The sequence below is a fragment of the Lontra canadensis genome, unplaced genomic scaffold (genome assembly GCF_010015895.1).
Source record: "Lontra canadensis isolate GAN:19392208 unplaced genomic scaffold, GSC_riverotter_1.0 scaffold85, whole genome shotgun sequence".
NCBI lineage: Eukaryota > Metazoa > Chordata > Mammalia > Carnivora > Mustelidae > Lontra > Lontra canadensis.
The window spans coordinates 7604816-7623630 of record NW_022631079.1 but is presented as its reverse complement, the minus strand read 5'-3'; the positions used below and the strand labels follow the sequence as shown (position 1 = coordinate 7623630).

At 41.1% G+C, this 18815-nt stretch overlaps 1 protein-coding gene across 5 annotated transcripts in view; it reads left to right on the top strand.

The window, feature by feature from the left end:
• Positions 1 to 18815, top strand: part of MTR (5-methyltetrahydrofolate-homocysteine methyltransferase) — a 105230-nt gene that overhangs the window by 9493 nt on the left and 76922 nt on the right. For all 5 annotated transcript variants that reach the window (XM_032883100.1, XM_032883101.1, XM_032883098.1 and 2 more), the window contains 8 exons: positions 191 to 260; positions 2015 to 2107; positions 3485 to 3591; positions 5039 to 5098; positions 5826 to 5920; positions 14346 to 14446; positions 15558 to 15619; positions 17666 to 17733. In XM_032883100.1, coding sequence (XP_032738991.1) covers positions 191 to 260; positions 2015 to 2107; positions 3485 to 3591; positions 5039 to 5098; positions 5826 to 5920; positions 14346 to 14446; positions 15558 to 15619; positions 17666 to 17733 — 656 coding nt within the window. The remainder of the gene's footprint in view (positions 1 to 190; positions 261 to 2014; positions 2108 to 3484; positions 3592 to 5038; positions 5099 to 5825; positions 5921 to 14345; positions 14447 to 15557; positions 15620 to 17665; positions 17734 to 18815) is intronic.

The window sequence follows — 18815 nt, the reverse complement described above, 5'->3', positions numbered from 1 at the left end:
TCTTAGCTCTCCTGCTGCCTTCATGGCTGGGGCAGCTGAGAGGCCTTCTCAGCCGAGATTTCGTTCAGACCTCTTGTTAATTCCGTCTCCATTTCCTTACTGAATAAAACTGACTTTTATAAGGTCACGAGTCCCTGGTTTATGGGGCAGAGGGGAAGAAGCGCCCGCTAATGTTTGCATTCACGTGTAGGCCTACCGGATGAACAAATGCTCTGCGGGGGTGGCCAGAAAGGCAGCCGAGGAGGTGTCCCTCCAGACAGGTAAGGAACATCTGCAAGGATGACTCCTTTGAGATTCGGAGGTGTCACGTGCTGTCTTTATTATGCTTTTCCCTTCTGTGACAAGTGGCCCCCAGCAACACTGCAGACACTGTTTTGTACTTGTGGGTAGGTGACTTCTTTGCAATTTCGTAATCAAGCCCTCCAGAGCCTCTCTGATTTGATTCTGTCCTCTCTGATTTGATTCTGTCCCTGTGGGCCTTGGGCTCAGGGTTTACTCTGTGTTTAGTGCGGGCTCTAGCTTCACTTTGTAGCTCTAGCTACTTTGTATATTTGTGGTTGTAGCTTCTTTGGGTATTTACAGCCAAGCTGATCATTCTCCTTTTGGAAGCACATTACTAGGTAGTTCAGGTGTTCTGGTTATTTTGATAAACATTAAGATATTTGATCTTACCCAATAAAGCTAACCTCATCCTCATGATTGGCTCATGTAGGTGAATAGCGTAATCCACATCCTATCCTTAATGTCCTTGAAGGCTCTGTGCAGCCCGCACAGGACTGTGGCATGCGATTCAGGCTTGCTAGGACTTGAAAAGCGGCCTCTTGAAATAACTAACCCCCTGGCTGGCTGCCATAGCGTGACATGCCAGCTGGTGGGGAGGCTCTGAGGGAGGGAAGTTAATAGAAGAAATATGTGGAGCACCTTAAGATTTGGAAATGTAAAATTAATGCCAGCGGGAGAAAATATAAAGGGGAATTGCTAGGAAATGAGATAAAGCATACTAATGAAGACTGAAGCAGTTTGTGGGAACTCTGCTTCTGGGAGATAGTCTTTAAATCCACGGACGTGCAGAGACCATTACCCCAACAGAGTTGCAGGTCAGAGAATATGAAACCAGTGAAAGCAGGGAAAGAGAAGGACATTTTTCTTATACACATATTATTGTTCAGCTCTGGGAAAGGTAACCTGTTCGAAGGGTGGGTTATCAACTCATTGGTAGTCTTCTCCTGTTAAACTGTAAATCGTGACCCAGGTTACTGAGTAGTTACCGTCATCAGTGTACCCCCAGCTTCGGTTGTGCCGTGTGGATGAACCCAACCTTGGAGGCTCTTTTGGAAGCACCTGGACTCCAGTCCAGAGGAAAGGTTATTAAAGAATTATTGAAAGAGTGCTTACAGTAAGATTTGATCTGTTTCATACTTGAATTTTAGGCTTTATAATTGCTAATCCTGATTTAATAGTCCCCTCCCCCCCACGTGAAGGGCCTGCAGCATGATACTGGGGAGCATTTCAAGTTGAATGTTACCGTGAGGAGCTTTTCTAGAATCTGTGTTGAGTTCAGGATCTTGGAGATACCTTAAGAGGAAGGGGAGTTAATTTATCCAAACATGACTGTGGGGATAGAAAAGGGTTAGTTACTGAAACGCTTTGAAGCCAGATAGGTGAGAATTTGGAGTCTTTCGGATCAGCTTGGCAATCACCTGTACACATCCCTATATTTCAGAATTTTCCCAGTGTGGTCAGGGATAGCTCCCATCCTCAGATACTCATTTGTAGTCAAATCTGTGCATTGTCTCACCGAGTGTGATCAAGACTATGAAGCTTCTTGTTGGTCCAGGAGAGATCAAGTTTGTTGTCAAACGAATTAAGAAAATAACTTGCACTTTTGTATTTCGGAGTTGTGGATAAAGGATTAGAGACTTGTGTTCTAGGGGAAAATCTTTTAGCCTGTTGAGTCACAACAAAAAGGTCAAGCTGTTCAGAGATTTTTACACTTGTTTTTCTTTTCCCAAAGGAATTAAGAGATTTGTGGCAGGAGCTCTGGGTCCAACTAATAAGACACTGTCGGTGTCCCCGTCTGTGGAGAGACCAGATTACAGAAACATTAGTAAGTATTGTAAATAGTCTTTGAGCCCCTGTAAGTATGTCTGTGTTTCAGTGATCTTAAAATCTGTACAATGGGATAACAGGCTCTTCCTCAGGGTTATTGTGGCTTAATGGACATAAAGGGCTTGTAACAGTCCCTGAAATGTAGTAAACATCTAAATAAAAAGTCAGATCTTGTTATTATTACTATTATTCTTATTTCAAATGTACATGGTACTGTGATCATGCTTCTTTATCAGCTGAGAAAATAAAACTAATCAAGAGAAAGCTTTAAACTGAGAAGTTGAGCAAATATGGACACCAGGCCTTGGTCTGTTATAGAGTAGCCCACTAGTCCCCCGTTTTATGTCAGAAAGTGCTCCAAACTATATACACATAGTGGCATTGGTGACATCATAAACTAGCGTACATAAACATAATCACATTGAGATTTTATGAAAAACCTAAACATCTAAGTCAATTTCCTAAGCATCAAGATAATGAAAGACAAAAAGAATTAAACTTAGCTGAATAGTACTGATACTTTGTATAGTGAAGAATATTGTGTAGGTGGCAGGTTCAGGCAAGTATGGTTTGTAGGTTTTTGGTTATAGAACTTTCCATGTGGTGTTGTCATAGTTCTTCACCAGGGGTTGCTCATACTGGGCTTATGCTTGGTCAAGGCTTGACTGGGAGGGGCTAAGTTTTCCTTTCTCTTGTGCTTTATACAGCAAGCGTGAAGGTAGTATTGGGTTTTTCTATTGACTATCCAAGCTTTTTTCTTTTTTCATTGGGAGGTAAATGGCAAGAGGGCTGACCTCTCAAATGGAAATGGACAACTCAAGATGTTTCTAATAAAAATTGTACCCTGGAATGATAGAACACTTTGGATTCAGACTGAAATTGCCCCATAAGGCAGGTTTTCTCTCTGGCAGGAGTGAAGTCCACAGGACTGAAGCCTTTTATCACTGTGAGTGTGAGAGGATGTGACTAGACCCACCATGTTTCCAAGTCAGGGTGACATGGCTCTCTCCTTGTTTCTCACACTCATCCCTTAACTGACTGATTAAGACCATCCCTGGGAAGAAAGATCTACTGTAAAGGTGTTGAAAATAAGGTACGGGGCTCATGAAACCACGCACCTTCCTGCCTCCTCACTTACTTCTTGCCTCATGTGGGGCAAGTGGAGGTTGTGTGGCAAGTGTTCAGGAGTATTCAGTCTACAGGTTTATTTAACATCACTGCCCCATTTCTTTATTTGGTTTCTCACAAAAGGTGATATCCTTAAATCAAGCATTAGAAACCAGCAATAGTTGACAGGTGCTAGGCCTGAAGACAGCATGTCCTGGCCATTGAGAGGATTTTGGTGACTTTATATTTGGTGCTTTATTTTTTACAGCATTTGATGAGCTCGTTGAAGCATACAGAGAGCAGGCCAAAGGGCTTCTGGATGGTGGGGTTGATGTCTTACTCATTGAGACTATTTTTGATACTGCTAATGCCAAGGTGAGTTGAGGGAGATGAGAGGGATAGGCAGGGTGGGGGCTGTGAGGATCCCCAGTGGGGCAAGAAGATAGACCATCGCAGCCATCGTCAAAGTTACATGAAAGTCTTCTGTTCCATTCTGTTTTTGAGTATTTCTAGTTAAGGCCAGCGGGATGAGAAAAAACTCAAAAGATTATCTTTTTAGCTTTCAAAAACACTTTTTTTTTTTTAAATTATGAAAGTAAATACACATATAGCTGTTAGGCGCACGTATGCAGATGTAGTAAATACACACAGATGGTTCTAAATTTAGAAGGAACATAAATGTAGGGAGTGAAAAGTAAATGCCCTTCCTTCTCCTATTCCCTGGGCATCCAGGTCTTTCCCAGAACAGCTGTTACGGTGTGGGGGGTTCCTGAGAGAGATGCTACACAGGTATAAAAAAAGTGTGACATAACATTCTTTTGATTATTGAGGGACAGGTTGTCCCCATGATGCGTCTGTAATTTATTTTGGAGTGAGGAATGTGGTAGAGTTCTAACTAGGTACTCTTTTTCTCTAAGGTTTACCTAGTTGTCTTAACATCATCTATTAAATATCCTACCATTTCCCAGTGACAGGAATTGTATACCACCCTGAATTCGGAAGTGTGTCTGGGTAGAATCTATTCCAGTCATCTGTCTGATGTCACACTCCCATCCTGCTATTTTCTGTAGCGTTATGATTAAAATACATCCTGAATAACTGGTAGGCTTTCATGAGCCTCTCCCCGCCGTACTGTTTTTCCCCCAGAATTTACCTGGCTGTTCTTCCTCATTTATTTTTCCATCAGATCTTTGGGATCAATTGGGCTAGTTCTAAAAATAAAATAAAATTCTTATATTGTTGAATTAGTAACTTTCAATGCATAAGAACCCCCCCCCATCCCCAAGAAGGTATACATTAAGGACAAGTTGCATTCTGACTTCAGCAAATTATGAAAATGTGCACATCTTGGAATCAGGAAATACAGTGATCAAAAGAAGGAGCTGTTCCCTGGAACCTAATGCAGCTTGGGCATGCGCTGAGTTACTTGGCATTAGTGCCTGCACAGCCCAGTCTGAGCTCACTGTGTGCCCTTCATTTCTGTACCCCCCTGTATCTACGAGGATGGGGACGGTGCAGGCATTCGTATTTATCTATTTTTAGTTTTGACTGGGAGAAGGAAGAAAGAGCAGAGCTCTTGAGCTCTTCTTTGGAGGAAATACTAGTTCGTAGGTAAACTCTGAGGCAGCATCTGTTTCGTTTCCATAGGTACCGTGTGCGACTTGAGATGGGGTGTTGGGATCGGGGATTGTACTTTACAGGGAGGATGTGCTTCTTCCCCAGGGAGTGCGATGTTGCTCTCATCTAGAGAGGCTTTGGAAAAGGGAACATTCTGGGGAACACAGTCTCTCAGGAGCAAAGATGTTCTTTTTACCCCTGACAGGCAGCCTTGTTTGCACTCCAGACACTTTTTGAAGAGGAGTATCCCCTTCGACCTATCTTTGTAAGTTCTCAAATTTGCATGATGATTTTTGTCTTTTATTAATACTGTCATTTTGAGGGTAGGGTTTTTATTTTCCTGGCATAGGAGAACTATCTTTAGTATCTTTAAGGAACCACCCACTTCGGCTTCCTCTTTTCACCTTCCTCCTACCAGTGGCAGTCTCAGCTCTGGAGATGGGAAGAAGGTGAACCCAGAAGGCAGGCCACTGGAATTGAAGCCTGGCTGAATTGATCCCCTGAAGTCAAAGGCTTTGGGACTCCCTCTGAGAGGGGCCCTGGGAGATGTGGGCTTGCATGCTGACCCAGCTTTCCAGATCAGATGACACCAGCCTACAAGTAGGCAGACCCCCAGGAGAGTCTCAACATTGCTTGGTGGGAAAAGACTAGAATCAAATCAAGGGGTCTTAGACGAACCAGGGGTCATAGCTAGGACAGCCTGAGGTCTCTGGGAAAGCCTTCAGCGGTGGGACTGGATGTGTGAATTCCAAAGCTGTGTTGGTCATTGCTTTTGCCTCAGTGACTTCCCCTGTTTTTTATGTTATGGCTTCATGACTCATCCTCGCAGTCCCCTTGCCCCTGTCCTTTCTGACCATGATGAAAAGTGCTTCCTGTGTGAGAGCTCCACACTCCCCTTCCTCATAAAGGAACAGTGCACTCATTTTATTTCACACTCATGACCGTGTTGTTAATTTGAGCCTCCTTTGACTGAGTTCACTTTGTTAATTCAGATTTCAGGGACAATTATTGATAAAAGTGGGCGAACTCTTTCTGGACAGACGGGAGAAGCATTTGTCATCAGCGTGTCTCATGCAAACCCACTCTGGTAAGTGATCATTCTTTCCTTGACCCCATTCCTTCTAGAGCGACCTTTTCTCATGGCTCCAAAAATCACTCCTGCATATTTCTGCTGAGCCATCCACATGGGATGTTGGATATCTGTAAAGTACATTCTGACTTCCCTTTAGGGTATCAGAAGATCACTGCCTGAATGGTCAGTTTTGAGGGGCTGGGCAAGTGCTCTTACCCCTTGGATCAGGCACGTGGTTGGCTCTTTCTCTGTAAATGTGCCCCTCATAGTTTAGCTGTGCTTGGCTCAGCGGCAGTTCTGCAAAGACAGTGTTTCCCTTCCTAGGGCAGGGCTCTGCAAAGTGTTTTCAGTCCCTGCTTATGGAACAAACAGCAGCAGTCCAGCTTGGAATAAGGTAGGCATTCTAAAGCTCAAATTCCCATCTTTAAAATTAACCTGGCTTTGGGACGCCTGGATGACTCAGTTAAGCGTCTGACTCTTAGTTTTGGCTCAAGTCATGGTCTCAAGGTCCTGGGATTGAGCCCTGAGTCGGGCTCCATGCTCAGCACAGAGTCTGCTTGAGATTCTCTCTCTCCCTTTCCTTCTGCCTCTCCTGCTGATGCTTACATGCTCTCTCTCTCTCACAATAAAAAAAAAAAGGTAAATCTTTAAAAATAAATTAACCTGGTTTTTACATTCTATTTTAAAATATCTCCCCATTTTTCTTATCAGAAATGTGTTTTCCCCCCACAAGATTTTATTTATTTATTTATTTGCTAGAGAGAGCAAGAGTACACGCAGGCTTCCCGCTGAGCAAGGAGTCCGATGTGGGACTTGATCCCACAACTCTTGGGACTATGATCCGCGCTGAAGTCAGACACTTAATTGACTGAGCCACCCAGTTGTCCAGTTGACTGGGGCTGATAATTAAGAAGTTAACTGTATTGAACTGGTCTGTGATTGACTCCTTTACAGCTTATGAGCTTTTCCAGAGCCATCTCTTCATCATCTCTATGTCTCTAGTGCTTAATAGAGACCTTGGCATGTCAGATGGCTGCAGTAAATGTTTAACAGGAAGTCTGAAGATAGGAAAATGTAGGGGTCTTTAGTTTACTTTCAGATTTTTTTGTCTTTCCTCAAATACTTAGACCATGCATCCTTTCATTCTACTCTCCTCCCACCCCCTTTACTGAGTCTTAATTTGTGATCTGATTGGAACCCCTAGATGTGCAGATGAAACCCCTGCATCTCCCCAAATGTCTTGTGGCTCTTCAGTCTGCTGACTGTTCCCGGAGGACGTCCTTAGAGGATGTTTTCCCAGCCCCTGCCTCACCTGCGGGATCCAAGAATGATAATTTTGTGGAGTCTTAAAAATTTAAACTTCTGTTCCTTAAGCAAACTTGCAGTGAATTCTAACTTTTGACCCACTCAGTGGTTCATTTTTTCTTTTTATTGTTATCCTATATTTTACTCTGTTCCTTAGATGTTAGAATGTTGATTCATCTGTAGCCCATTCACAGAGAGAATATATCTGGTCTCCTATTTGTTAGGAATCTTACAGACCAAAGGGGCAGATAGGCAGATGCAAGGCAGCCCAGGAACTGGAGAATTGTATTGGGTCCTAATTATAGTTTTTCAGGTTCAGAACTCTGAAGAGTGCCTACTGGTTTTCTTTCTAGTTTAGTACTGAGAGTCGAACTCAGTATAGAGGAGTACTGTTAACAAATATATGATAATTAAAATATGTGTCTATGCACATATATGTGTGTATATAAACAGGTAGTATGTAGCAAAGTGAGTGTGTAAAAAACGATTGTTTACTGATTGTGATTCTTGCAAACTGTACGTATGTTCACAAAATACAGAGCCTTTGTAGTAGTAGTAGTAGTATTAATTCATTGAGCTTTTATTGAAGTCCTACTCTGTGCCCTGGAATACGGGCAAATGGGAAACAGTCCACACTAGGAGAAATACGTAATTAAATTAAAATATAAAATATCAACTGCTCTGCAGAGGTGTGAACACAAATCTGGCCAGACAGACGGAGTAATGGTGTCCTTGCAATATTCAAGGCTGGCTTTGTCGAGAAGGTGACACTTGAACTGCTTTGTGAAGCATGAGTCAGAGTCCATTAGGCAGAGGCAGATGGATGTCTCAGAATGAGCAGCAGCACGAGCAGGACTGCATTTTTCTGAAACATTTTCCTATATCTGATGTCACTCTCACTTGACCCTCACTGCTGACGGGGCATTGTTTTCTCATGCCACAGATGAGGACCTGAAGCCCACCTCACTATTGGACCAGATGAGTTAGGATTGGAACGAAGTTTAGAAAAAGTCTAGGATCCTTTCTAATAAGAATGTCATGATTTAAAAAAAATTTTAGTTTATTACCTGGTGTTGCGTGTGGATGACAGTGCAAGATTTAAAAAAAAAAAAAAAGAGTAAAAGCATTCTGAATGGAGAGACTGGTGCAACTGAACAGGTCTATTCAAGGTCTGTAACTTAGCTCTGCACAGGACCTGGGAATCTTTTTTTTTTTTTAATGGTGGTATAACTGACTTAAACTACTATATTAGTTTCAGGTGTATACATAGTGGTTTGACACTTGTGTACATTGCAAAATGATTGCCACGATAAATCTAGTTATCACCTATCACCATACGAAGTTAACACAGTATTACTCACTGTATTCCCCAAGCTGTATGTGACATCCCAGTGACTTACTGTTTTGTAACTGGAAGTTCCTGCTTCTTGATTTGCACGCATGTCACCTCCACCTTACACCCCTCCCCTGTGGCAACTGTTGTCTGTTCTTTATACCTGTGAGTGTGGGTTTCGTTTTGTTTTGTTTTTTAAATTCTACGTGTAAGTCAAATCATGTGATCTTTGTCATTCTCTTTGTCTTATTTCACTTAGCATCATACCCTCATTGGCTGTTGTAAGTAATGCTGGAGGGAAAATGGGGTTCTTTTTTTTTTTTTTTTTTTTTTTTTGAATTAGTGTTTTTGTTTTCTTTGGGTAGATGCTGAGTAGTGGGACTGCTGGATCATATGGTATTTCTGTCTTGAATTTTTTTGGAACCTTCCTACTATTTCCTGTAGCATCTGCATCAGTTTGCATTCCTACCAACAGTGCACAAGGGCTACCTTTTCTCCACATCCTCACCAACACTTGTTGTTTCTTGTCCTTTTGCTGCCGGTGGATCTGACAAGGTGTCAGGTGATCTCTCATTGTGGGTCTGATTTCGATTTCCCCGACGAGGAGCTATGTTGAGCATCTTTTCATGGGCTTGTTGGTTATCTGCGTATCTTTTTTGGAAAAATATGCATTCCGATCTTCTGTCCATTTCTTAATTGGATTTTTTTGTTTTTACTGGGTTGCATGAGTTCTTCATATATTTGGGATATCAGCCCCTTACCAGATAGATGATTTGCATGTCATCTGTGCGCAGGGGCCCTGCTGATCTTCTCTGTACCGCTCTCGCTGAAGCGAGCCCCTGGTACATGATTTGCAGATACCTTCTCCCATTCCGCAGGCTGCCTTTTAGTTTTGCTGATTGTTTCCTTTAGTGTGCAGAAGCTTTTCAGCTTGATGTGGTCTCAGTTGTTTATTTTCATTTTTGTTTCCATTGTCTTTGGAATCAGATCCCCCCAAAAAACATTACTAAGATGGATATCCGGGAGCTTGCCGTTTATGTTTTCTCTCGGGAGTTCTGTGGTTTCTGTTCTTACAGTTAAGTCTATAATCCATTTTGAGTTTGTTTTTGGTCTGGTGTAAGAGAGGGATCCAGTTTCACTCTTTTCGCATGTGGCTCTCCAGTTTTCCCAACACCGTTTATTGAAGAGACTCTCCTTTCCCCAGTGTATATTCTTGCCTCTCTTGTTGTAAATTAATTGATTGCATATGCGTGGGTTGATTTCTGGGCTCTCTTTTCTTCTCTTGATCTGTGTGTCTGTCTTTAGGCCAATACCATACTATTTTGATGACTTACAGCTTGGTAGTATGGTCTGAAATCCAGGCACGTTATATCTCCAGGTTTCTTTTTTTCCCCTCACGATTGTTTTGGCTTTGAGTGTCTTTTGCGGTTCCATATAAATTTTAGAATTATTTTTTCTAGTTCTATGAAAAGTGGATATTGGAATTTTGATACAGATTGCCCTGTAGATTGCTGTGGAATCTGTGCATTGCTTTGGGTACCATGGACATTTTCACAGTATTCTTTTATTCCACGAGCATGGATATCTTTTGTTTCTTTGTGTCATATTCAGTTTTTTTCATCAGTGTCTTACAGTTTCAGTGTACAGGGTTTTCACCTCTTGGTTAAATTTATTCCTAGGTATTTTATACTTTTTGATGCAATAGTATGGGATTGTTTTCTTAATTTTTCTTTCTAATGGTTTGCTATTAGTGTATAGAAATGCAACGAATTGTTTTTGTATGTGACTTTTGTGTCCTGCAACTTTAGTGAATTCATTTATTAGTTCTAGCAATTTTTTTTTTTTTTAGTAGAATCCTTTAGGGTTTTCTGTATATTGTATGATACCATCTACAAATAGTGTGTTTTACTTCTTTCCAATTAGAATGCCTTTTATTTCTTTTTGCCTAGTTTCCGCAGCTAGAACTTCAGATACCATGTTGAATAAAAGTGGGGGAGTGGGCATCCTTGTCTTTTCCTGGTCTTAGAAGAAAAGCTTTAGTTTTTCACCATTGAATGTGATATTAGCTATAGGTTTGCCATATATGGTTTTTATAATCTTGAGGTATGTTCCCTCTATACCCTCTTTGTTGAGAGTTAACATAAGTAGATGTTGAATTCTGGCAGATGGTTTTTCTACATCTTTTGAGATGATCATATGAGTTTCATGTTTCATTCTGTTCACACAGTATATTACACTGGCTGACTTGCAGATGTTGGACCATCCTTTGCATCCCTGGAATAAATACCACTTGATCATGGTGTATGATTCTTTTAATGTTGTCGAGTTTGGTTTGCTAATATTTTGTTGAGGATTTTTGCATCTGTGTTCAGGGATATTGGCCTGTAATTTTCTTTTTTGGGCTATCCTTGTCTGGTTTTGGTATCAGGGTAGTATTGACCTCTTAAGGAGGTTTGGAGGTATTTCCTCCTCACCAGTATTTTGAAAGAGTTTGAGAAGGGTAGGTATTAACATTTTCTTTGAATGTTTTGGTAGAATTAATGAGTGAAGGCTTCTGTCCTGGACTTTTGTTTTTGGTGAGGTTTTTGATTGCTGTTTCAGTCTCCTTACTAGTAATTGGTCTATTGAGATTTTCTGTTTCTTGGTGATTCAGTCTTGGAAGGTTGTAAGTTTCTGGGAATTTCTCCATTTCTTGTAGGTTCAGTTTGTTGGCATACAATTGTTTGTGATAGTCTCTTATGATTTTTGTATTTCTGTGGTGGCAGTTGTAACTTCTCTGCTTTCCTTTCTCATTTTATTTGAGTCTTTTCCTTTTTTCTTAATAAGTTTAGCTGAAGGTTTGTCAATTTCATTTATCTTTTCAAAGAACCAGCTCTTAGTTTCATTGACCTTTTCTGTTTGTCTTTTTAGTCTCTATTTTCATTATTTTATTTTATTTTTTAAAAGATTTATTTGTTTTAGAGAGAGAGAGAGAGAGCGCGCACACAAGCAGGGGGAGGGGCAGAGGGAGAGGAAGAGAGAGAATCTCAAGCCGACTTGGACTCCCTGCTGAATGCAGAGCCTGGTGATGTGGGGCTTGATCTCAGTACTGTGAGATCATGACCTGAGCTGAAAGCAAGAGTTGGCTTCTTAACCCACTGAGCCACCCAGGTGCCCTATTTCATTTATTTTTACTCTGAACTTTATTATTCCCTTCCTTCTGCTATCTTTGGGCTTCATTTATTCTTATTCTAGTTCCTCTGGTGTAAAGTTAGATGTTCATTTATTTCTCTTGTTTCTTGAGGTTGACCTCTGTTACTCTGAACTTTCAGAGAGTCACTTGGGCTGTCTCCCACAGATTTTGGTGTGTCGTATTAATGTTTTCACATGTCTCTAGGTATTTTTAAAATTTCTCCTTTCATTTCTTCTGTGACTCAGTAGTTGTTCAGTAACCTGTTTCATCTCTACATATTTGTAGTTTTACTAGTTTTTTTTCCTATAATTAATTTCTAGTTTTATACTGTTATGGTTGGAAGAGATGCTTGGTTTGATTTCAGTCATCTTTAATTTTTTGAGACTTCTTTTGTGGCCTAATGTGCTATAGGGAATGCTTGTGTACACTTGAGAAGAACATGTGTTCTGCTGCTTTTGGATGGAAAGTTCTGTATGTATTGGTTAAGTCCATTGGTCTAATGTGTCATATTAAGGCCAGTTGTTTCCTTATTGATTTTCTGTCTAGATGATCACCATTGATGGAAGTGGTGTGCTAAAGTCCCTGTTGTCCTCGGGGCACCTGGGTGGCTCAGTGGATTAAAGTCTCTGCTTTCGGCTCAGTTCATGATCCCAGGGTCCTGGGATTGAGCCCCACATCGGGCTCTCTGCTCATTGGGGAGCCTGCTTCCTCCTCTCTCTCTCTCTCTGCCTACTTGTGATCTCTGTCTGTCAAATAAATAAATAAAATCTTAAAAAAAAAAAAAAGAATTTCCTTTAAAAAAAAATACTGAGTCTTCCTATTCATGGGCATGGAATATCTATTCACCTATTTAAATTTGCTCTGATTTCTTTCTTCAGAATTTTGTTGTATTATAGTATTCTTCAGGTAGATCATGTACATATTTTGTTAGAATTATACCCCACTGTTTCATTTGTTTTGATGCCAGTGTACATGGTATCATGTTTTTAATTTCTAATTTCAGTAGCTAATGTTTGGGATAGAGGTAAACAATTGACTTTTGTATATTAACTTTCTCTTTTGCAACCTTGCTATCAGTGCTTATTGTTTCCAAGAATTTTTTAGTTGATTCTTTGGGATTTTCTACCTCTTACCTGTGAACAAAGATGGTTTTATATCTTCCTTTCCAGTCTGTGTACCTTGTATTTTCCTTCTCTTCTTGAATTAGCCAGGACTTTCAGTATGATGTCCATTAGCAGTTGAAAAGGGACATCCTGTGTTTTGTTCCCTGTCTTAGGGGGAAAGCATCTAGTTTTACATCATTAAGTTATCATGTCAGCTCTTGGTTTTCTGTAGATATTCTTTCTTTCTTTTTTTTTTTTTTAAAGATTTTATTTATTTATTTGACAGACGGAGATCACACAGAAGCAGGCAGAGAGAGAGGAGGAAGCAGGCTTCCTGCTGAGCAGAGAGCCTGATGTGGGGCTGGATCCCAGGACTCTGGGATCCTGACCTGATCTGAAGCCAGAGGCTTTAACCCACTGAGCCACCCAGGCGCCCCTGTAGATATTCTTTATCAAGTTGAGGAAGTTCTCCTCTATTCCTAGTTTGCTGAGAGTTTTTAATCATGAATGGGTGTTGTGTGTATTTGTTAAATAAACTTTTTATTTGGGGATAATTTCAGATTTACAGAAAAGTTGCAAAGATAGTAGAATTTCTATATACTCTTCATCTAGTTTTCCCTAATGTTAGCATCTTATGTAACTATGGTCCTTTTGTCAAAAATAAGAATAGTAATATTATTAACTAAATGCCAGACTTTATTCAGATTTCAAATATTTCCACAATTGCTGTTTTTTCTGCCTAAGGATCTAATCTAGCGTACCACATTGCACTTAGGAATCATAGTAAAAGATAAAAATTGAAATATGAAAAACTAAAAGATCACATAGACTAGTAGCTTCCTAGTTAATTTTCTGAATTCTTGCAGGGCCCCCACTGAGAGTGGTATTGGAGGGGTTTCAGGCCCTCCACTCTGCAAACTTCTATTAGAGCAGCTCTGCTTGGATCTGTTTGATTTGAGTCCATAATAAGTTTCATTTGCAAAATGAAACTTGGTTTTATAGATATACCAGCTTAATTTATAAGAGGACAAATTGTAAGTCCAAGGTCACCTTGCAAGTCCGCTACAGAGCAAGGACTACTCAGTCTTGGTCTTCTGGACTCCCAGAGTGGCTTCCAGGTATCTTCACTGTGTCTTCTCTTCTACATCCCTGATTTTCCTTTTTCCTTCTCTTTAAGTATTGCTTTCAGATCAGATGTCTGTTAGCACTGGTAGTTGGCTGGTATTTCTGTTTTCAGTATACCAGTAATCAAACTGTGATCTTCTTCAAGGAGAAAGGCACGGTCCTTAGCTGTAAGATCATCTGACATTGCAGACATGGACAGAAACATTCAGAGTTTCAGGGATCTTCAGTGAAATGGCTTTGACTATATCCGAATAAAGGTGCTAAAGCTAAAGTAGAGATTTATTATCTGCTTGGTTTTAAATATAGCCGTTTCTTTATTGTAATGTTTGATATACATAAATACCTTGTATAATACCTTGTATACAAGATGATGTTCCTGATACCTTCTTACTGTTTTTACAGCATTGGATTAAATTGTGCTCTGGGTGCAGCTGAAATGAGACCTTTTATTGAAACAATTGGGAAATGTACAACAGCCTATGTCCTCTGTTATCCTAATGCAGGTGTGTATTTCTAGGGAGTTGCACGTGGGGATATCCAAATACACTGGACAGGGGTGGGGAGGGTTAAAAGAGTTTGGCTGAAAGAGTTGGCTTTGCAGGTCTTGGTACATAGTTGAAATTCAGTGGCCATTTTCTAAATGAAGAGTGCTTGCCTCTAGACTTGAAGGAACAATGTGACTCACCCTGAAAGCTGCAGGATTGGACAGAACTTTGGGGGATGAAGCCCAATTACAGAGCCTTGCTTTGTGTGACAGTGTTGGCCATGTGAACAGAGCCAAAGGGATGAATGCCAAGAAGGGGAGGGGGGGACCCTCCTCTCTGTTCTGCCATGTTAACAAAAGCTGCCATGTCAGCTTTTTCCTTCCTGGAAGTTAGCACTTCTAGCTTTCTATATACAGATACAGATACAGGTATTTATGGACAGTTCTCAAACTACCCAGTTAGAAACTAGTAAACCCATTCTGGATTAACCAGATTTCCTGGTAAATGTTTTTGAGCATTTGCTTAAGCTACTTAGGGCATATAGTCCTTTTCCAGCTTTCTTTCTCGAAATCAGTGTATCTTAATGCTCACCAAATTTTATTTCCCAGAAGGCGTAAGATAACTGGAAGGAGTTAATAAATAAAATAGGAAATTGGTTAATTCAATGTTAAAATTTTACTTGGGAATATTTATTTGAAAATTGGAACTTGGGAAAATTTGAGAATTTGTGTTCTGTGTTTTTTATTCATAACGCCAGTTGCTTATTAGTTCAAAGGATATGTAGTAGTCCCCCAGCCTCTACCCCCAAGCAGGTAGCTGACAAGATTGAGTTTCCTCCGTGGGAAGGGGATGGAGTTGGAGAAATTCTGTCCCATATAGTAGTAACTCTTTTCTTTCAAATAGAAGAGAAACAGTCTATGTTTATTTGCTCCTTTGTGATTTTGGGGGGTGTGTGTGTGGTATCTCTGCATTTACTATGTTCAGTATTAAGAACTATGACTTGTTTTTGCAAGTAATCACCATTTAATTATAAATAAAAAGTTTCCTAACTTTTACACCTACAGCCTCACGATCACTAGCTTGTTTGTTAAGATGGTTTTCAGTAATGCTTGAAATAATGCTTTCTTAGGTCTTCCCAACACGTTTGGTGACTACGACGAAACTCCGGATATGATGGCCACACAACTAAAGGTTAAGGATGGTCTTTCATTTGGTTTTTTAAAAGATAGAGAAATGGAATCTTAGATTTAGAATATTTAGAAGTAGAATTTTCTCCTAAAGGAATCCCTGTGTATATATAACAAAAGCTTAACCACTCCTAATTACTGTGGTAGAGGCAGAGGGAGGGGCTCGGTGTCCGCATCTTTCTCCCCATCTGGCCCTGGTGGCTGTTGGAAAATCCCAGTCAGGCGGGACCCAGACTAACAGAAACTTGGCTGTCTTCTGCAGTCCTCTCAAGTGGGGGCTCTTATGCCCGAGTTTTCGCGTCTAAGGACCACCAAGGAGCCAAGCACGGATGCAATCACACGAGGGTTTATTTGACAAGCTTAAGCTTGGGCCCAAGTATACCCGGCACAGGGAGTAGGGACTTGGACCCCGGGCTCAGTTAGGGGTATTTATGGGTTCCTGTTAACTAAAGCAGGGTGGGGCTTACTAAAGCAGGGTGGGGTGGTGTCTCTGAACTAAAGCAGGGTGGGGCTTACTAAAGCAAAGTAGGGGAAAGTTCAGCCCTTGGGCGCCGTGGTCTGAGATGGCTGCCGGAGCTAAGATGGCTGTACTTACGCTAAAGCTAAACCTGAGGTGGGATGGCCTTAATCTTCTAGGCCTTCACATTTCCCCCTGAACAATTTTGACACTTAAATCTTGAAGGTTGTTGAAGGTGGAAGGTCTCATCTTCTGTAACTTCTTCCTGCTGAGTAGGGGTATAGAGTTGTCCCTACCAACTCAGGTCAACATTAATCAGTTGGGGAATGTATAGGGGAGTTATAAAAGACAGAGGCAGCTGAGTCCAGGGGTTTAAAATCAGTCATTAAAGGAGAGAGGGACTGTTTAAAGTGCTAACCTGAGTAGATCAGAACCCAAGAAATATTTTGTGATACTCTGGAACATCAAGATGGCTGCACTTAGTCAGGGCTAGACTTGAGATGGGTACAGCCTTGTTTTTCTTGGCCTCCACAGGGGCCCCCTCCCTCAGTCTACCACAACCAAACTGCTAGGTGGAGTAGATGTCCTCCTTACTCCCTGTGGTCGCCCATACACCTCCCATCTTTGAATCCCAGGTTGCAGGACCATAGTGCCCACTAATCCCTGGGTCTTTTCCCCCAGGTTTCGGTACCATAGTGCTCACTAACCCCTGGGTCTTTTGCTCATTCCTTGAACTTTGAGCTTCTAACTCAGTAACATTCTCTCCTAAATGATTTCTGACTCCTCTCTTGTGGTTTCACTTCCTTATCTAGTAGATGAACTTTTCAGTACTCCTGACTTCCCAGTTTCTTGACTTCCTGCCTCAGTTACTTTCTTTTGCTAGCTAGCATAAGGTTAAACTCTAGACCCCCAGTGGCCCGTATTTAGCCACTACCATGTGGTTATTGGAGAACTTGAAATGTGACTGAGGAAATGAATTTTTAGTTCTTTATTTTTTAAAAAGATTTTATATATTTATGTGAGAGAGAGAGATCAGAGCACAGGTGGGGATGGGGGAGGGTCAGAAGCAGAGGAGGAAGGAGAGGGAGCAGCAGACTCCCTGCCAGGGTGCTTGATGATGACGTGAGACTTGATCCCAGGGCCCTGGGATCATGACCTGAGCCAAAGGCAGACACTTTTAACTGACTGAGCCACCCAGGCGACCCTGAATATTTTTTTCTTTAGTTCTTTAAAATTTAATTTAAATGTAAAAAATGATGCTCACTTTGTTACTTGATAAGTTATCCAGCTCACATTCATTCAGCTCAGCTTACGGGTAAAAGAAAAAAATCTTTATTATGAGCAAATAGGCAAATGATTATGTAATTGTACTTCTAAATGGTGTGAAGGATTTCATAGCATCTGAACTGTTTCCTGCTTTTAAACTGATATCTGGGGCACGTGAAAGCTTTATGTTTTGTATTAAGTATGTTTAACTCTCTCTTTATAACAAAAAATTTGTTATTGAGGAAGTGTCATCTCCTTCTGCTGAATTGGTAGAGGCAAGTTTAGAATTCAGACGGATTCCGTGAAACTTTGTTTTCTGAAATGCAGGACTTTGCTATGGACGGCTTGGTCAATATAGTGGGTGGTTGCTGTGGTACGACCCCAGATCATATCAGGTAAGGATGGAGTCTAAACATGGGTCTTTTGTTATGGAATGAATTGTGTCCTCCACCCCCTCACCATTCATGTGTTGAATTTCCTGCTGCCCAGTTCCTTTGAAATGTGACTCTATTTGGAGATGGGATCTCTAAAGAGATAAACAAGGTTAGGTGAGATCATATTGGGTGGATCGGAATCCCATACAAGTGGTGTCTTTGTGAGGTCAGATGAGGACACAGATGCACAGAGGAAGGGACCCAGTGGGGACAGAGTGAACATGCAGGGTGGAGAGGGCTGTCTCTAGCAGGAGATGCCTGAGGGGAGACCAGCCCTGGCCTCACTGAGTCTCAGACTTCTAGCTTCCAGAAACTTGAGAAACGGCTGCTGTTGAAGCTGCTCAGCCAGGGGTATTTTATTTTGGCAGCCCTGGCAAACTGAGATCTTTATATTGTGAAAAATTCCAAAAAACAAAATTAGATAATAAAATGACTCTCCATGTGCTTATCACAGAGTTTCCATAATTTTAAAGATTTTGGTATTGTCTATTATCCAACTTTTTCCTCTTAGAATATTGTAAAGCAAATTCCAGGTGTCATGATATTCTCTCCTTAAATACCTAACTAATATTCAGAAAATTAGGAAGGGATGGTTCGTCTTTCTTGTGGGCAAATACATGCCTCCATTAGTTGTCTCAGGGAAGGAGAAGACGGTAAGACAACCAGGCACCTTGAGATCAAGAGACGTCACACCGTCATTGCTTATCCCACGATGTGAGTGTGTGAAGCACGGGAGTGTGGAAGAAGAGCCTGGCCAAGTGTGTCCTTGCCATTTTGTGGCTTATAAGAGGGTTGCAGTCCAGTGGCACAGAATATAGTTTTGGCTATTTATAATTTGTTTTTTTTTCTCTGCCGTGACTGATGATCCTATTTTGAGCCAGTCATCTCACTGTTCTGAGTCTGTTTCCATGTGCGCGGTGTGTCCACCATCCTGAATTTCCTAACATTCCACTGCTTTTGTTGGCTTCTGTGATAGACTCTGTGAAGAGCCTGTGGAATTTTTTTTTTTAAAGATTTTATTTATTTATTTGACAGAGAGAGAT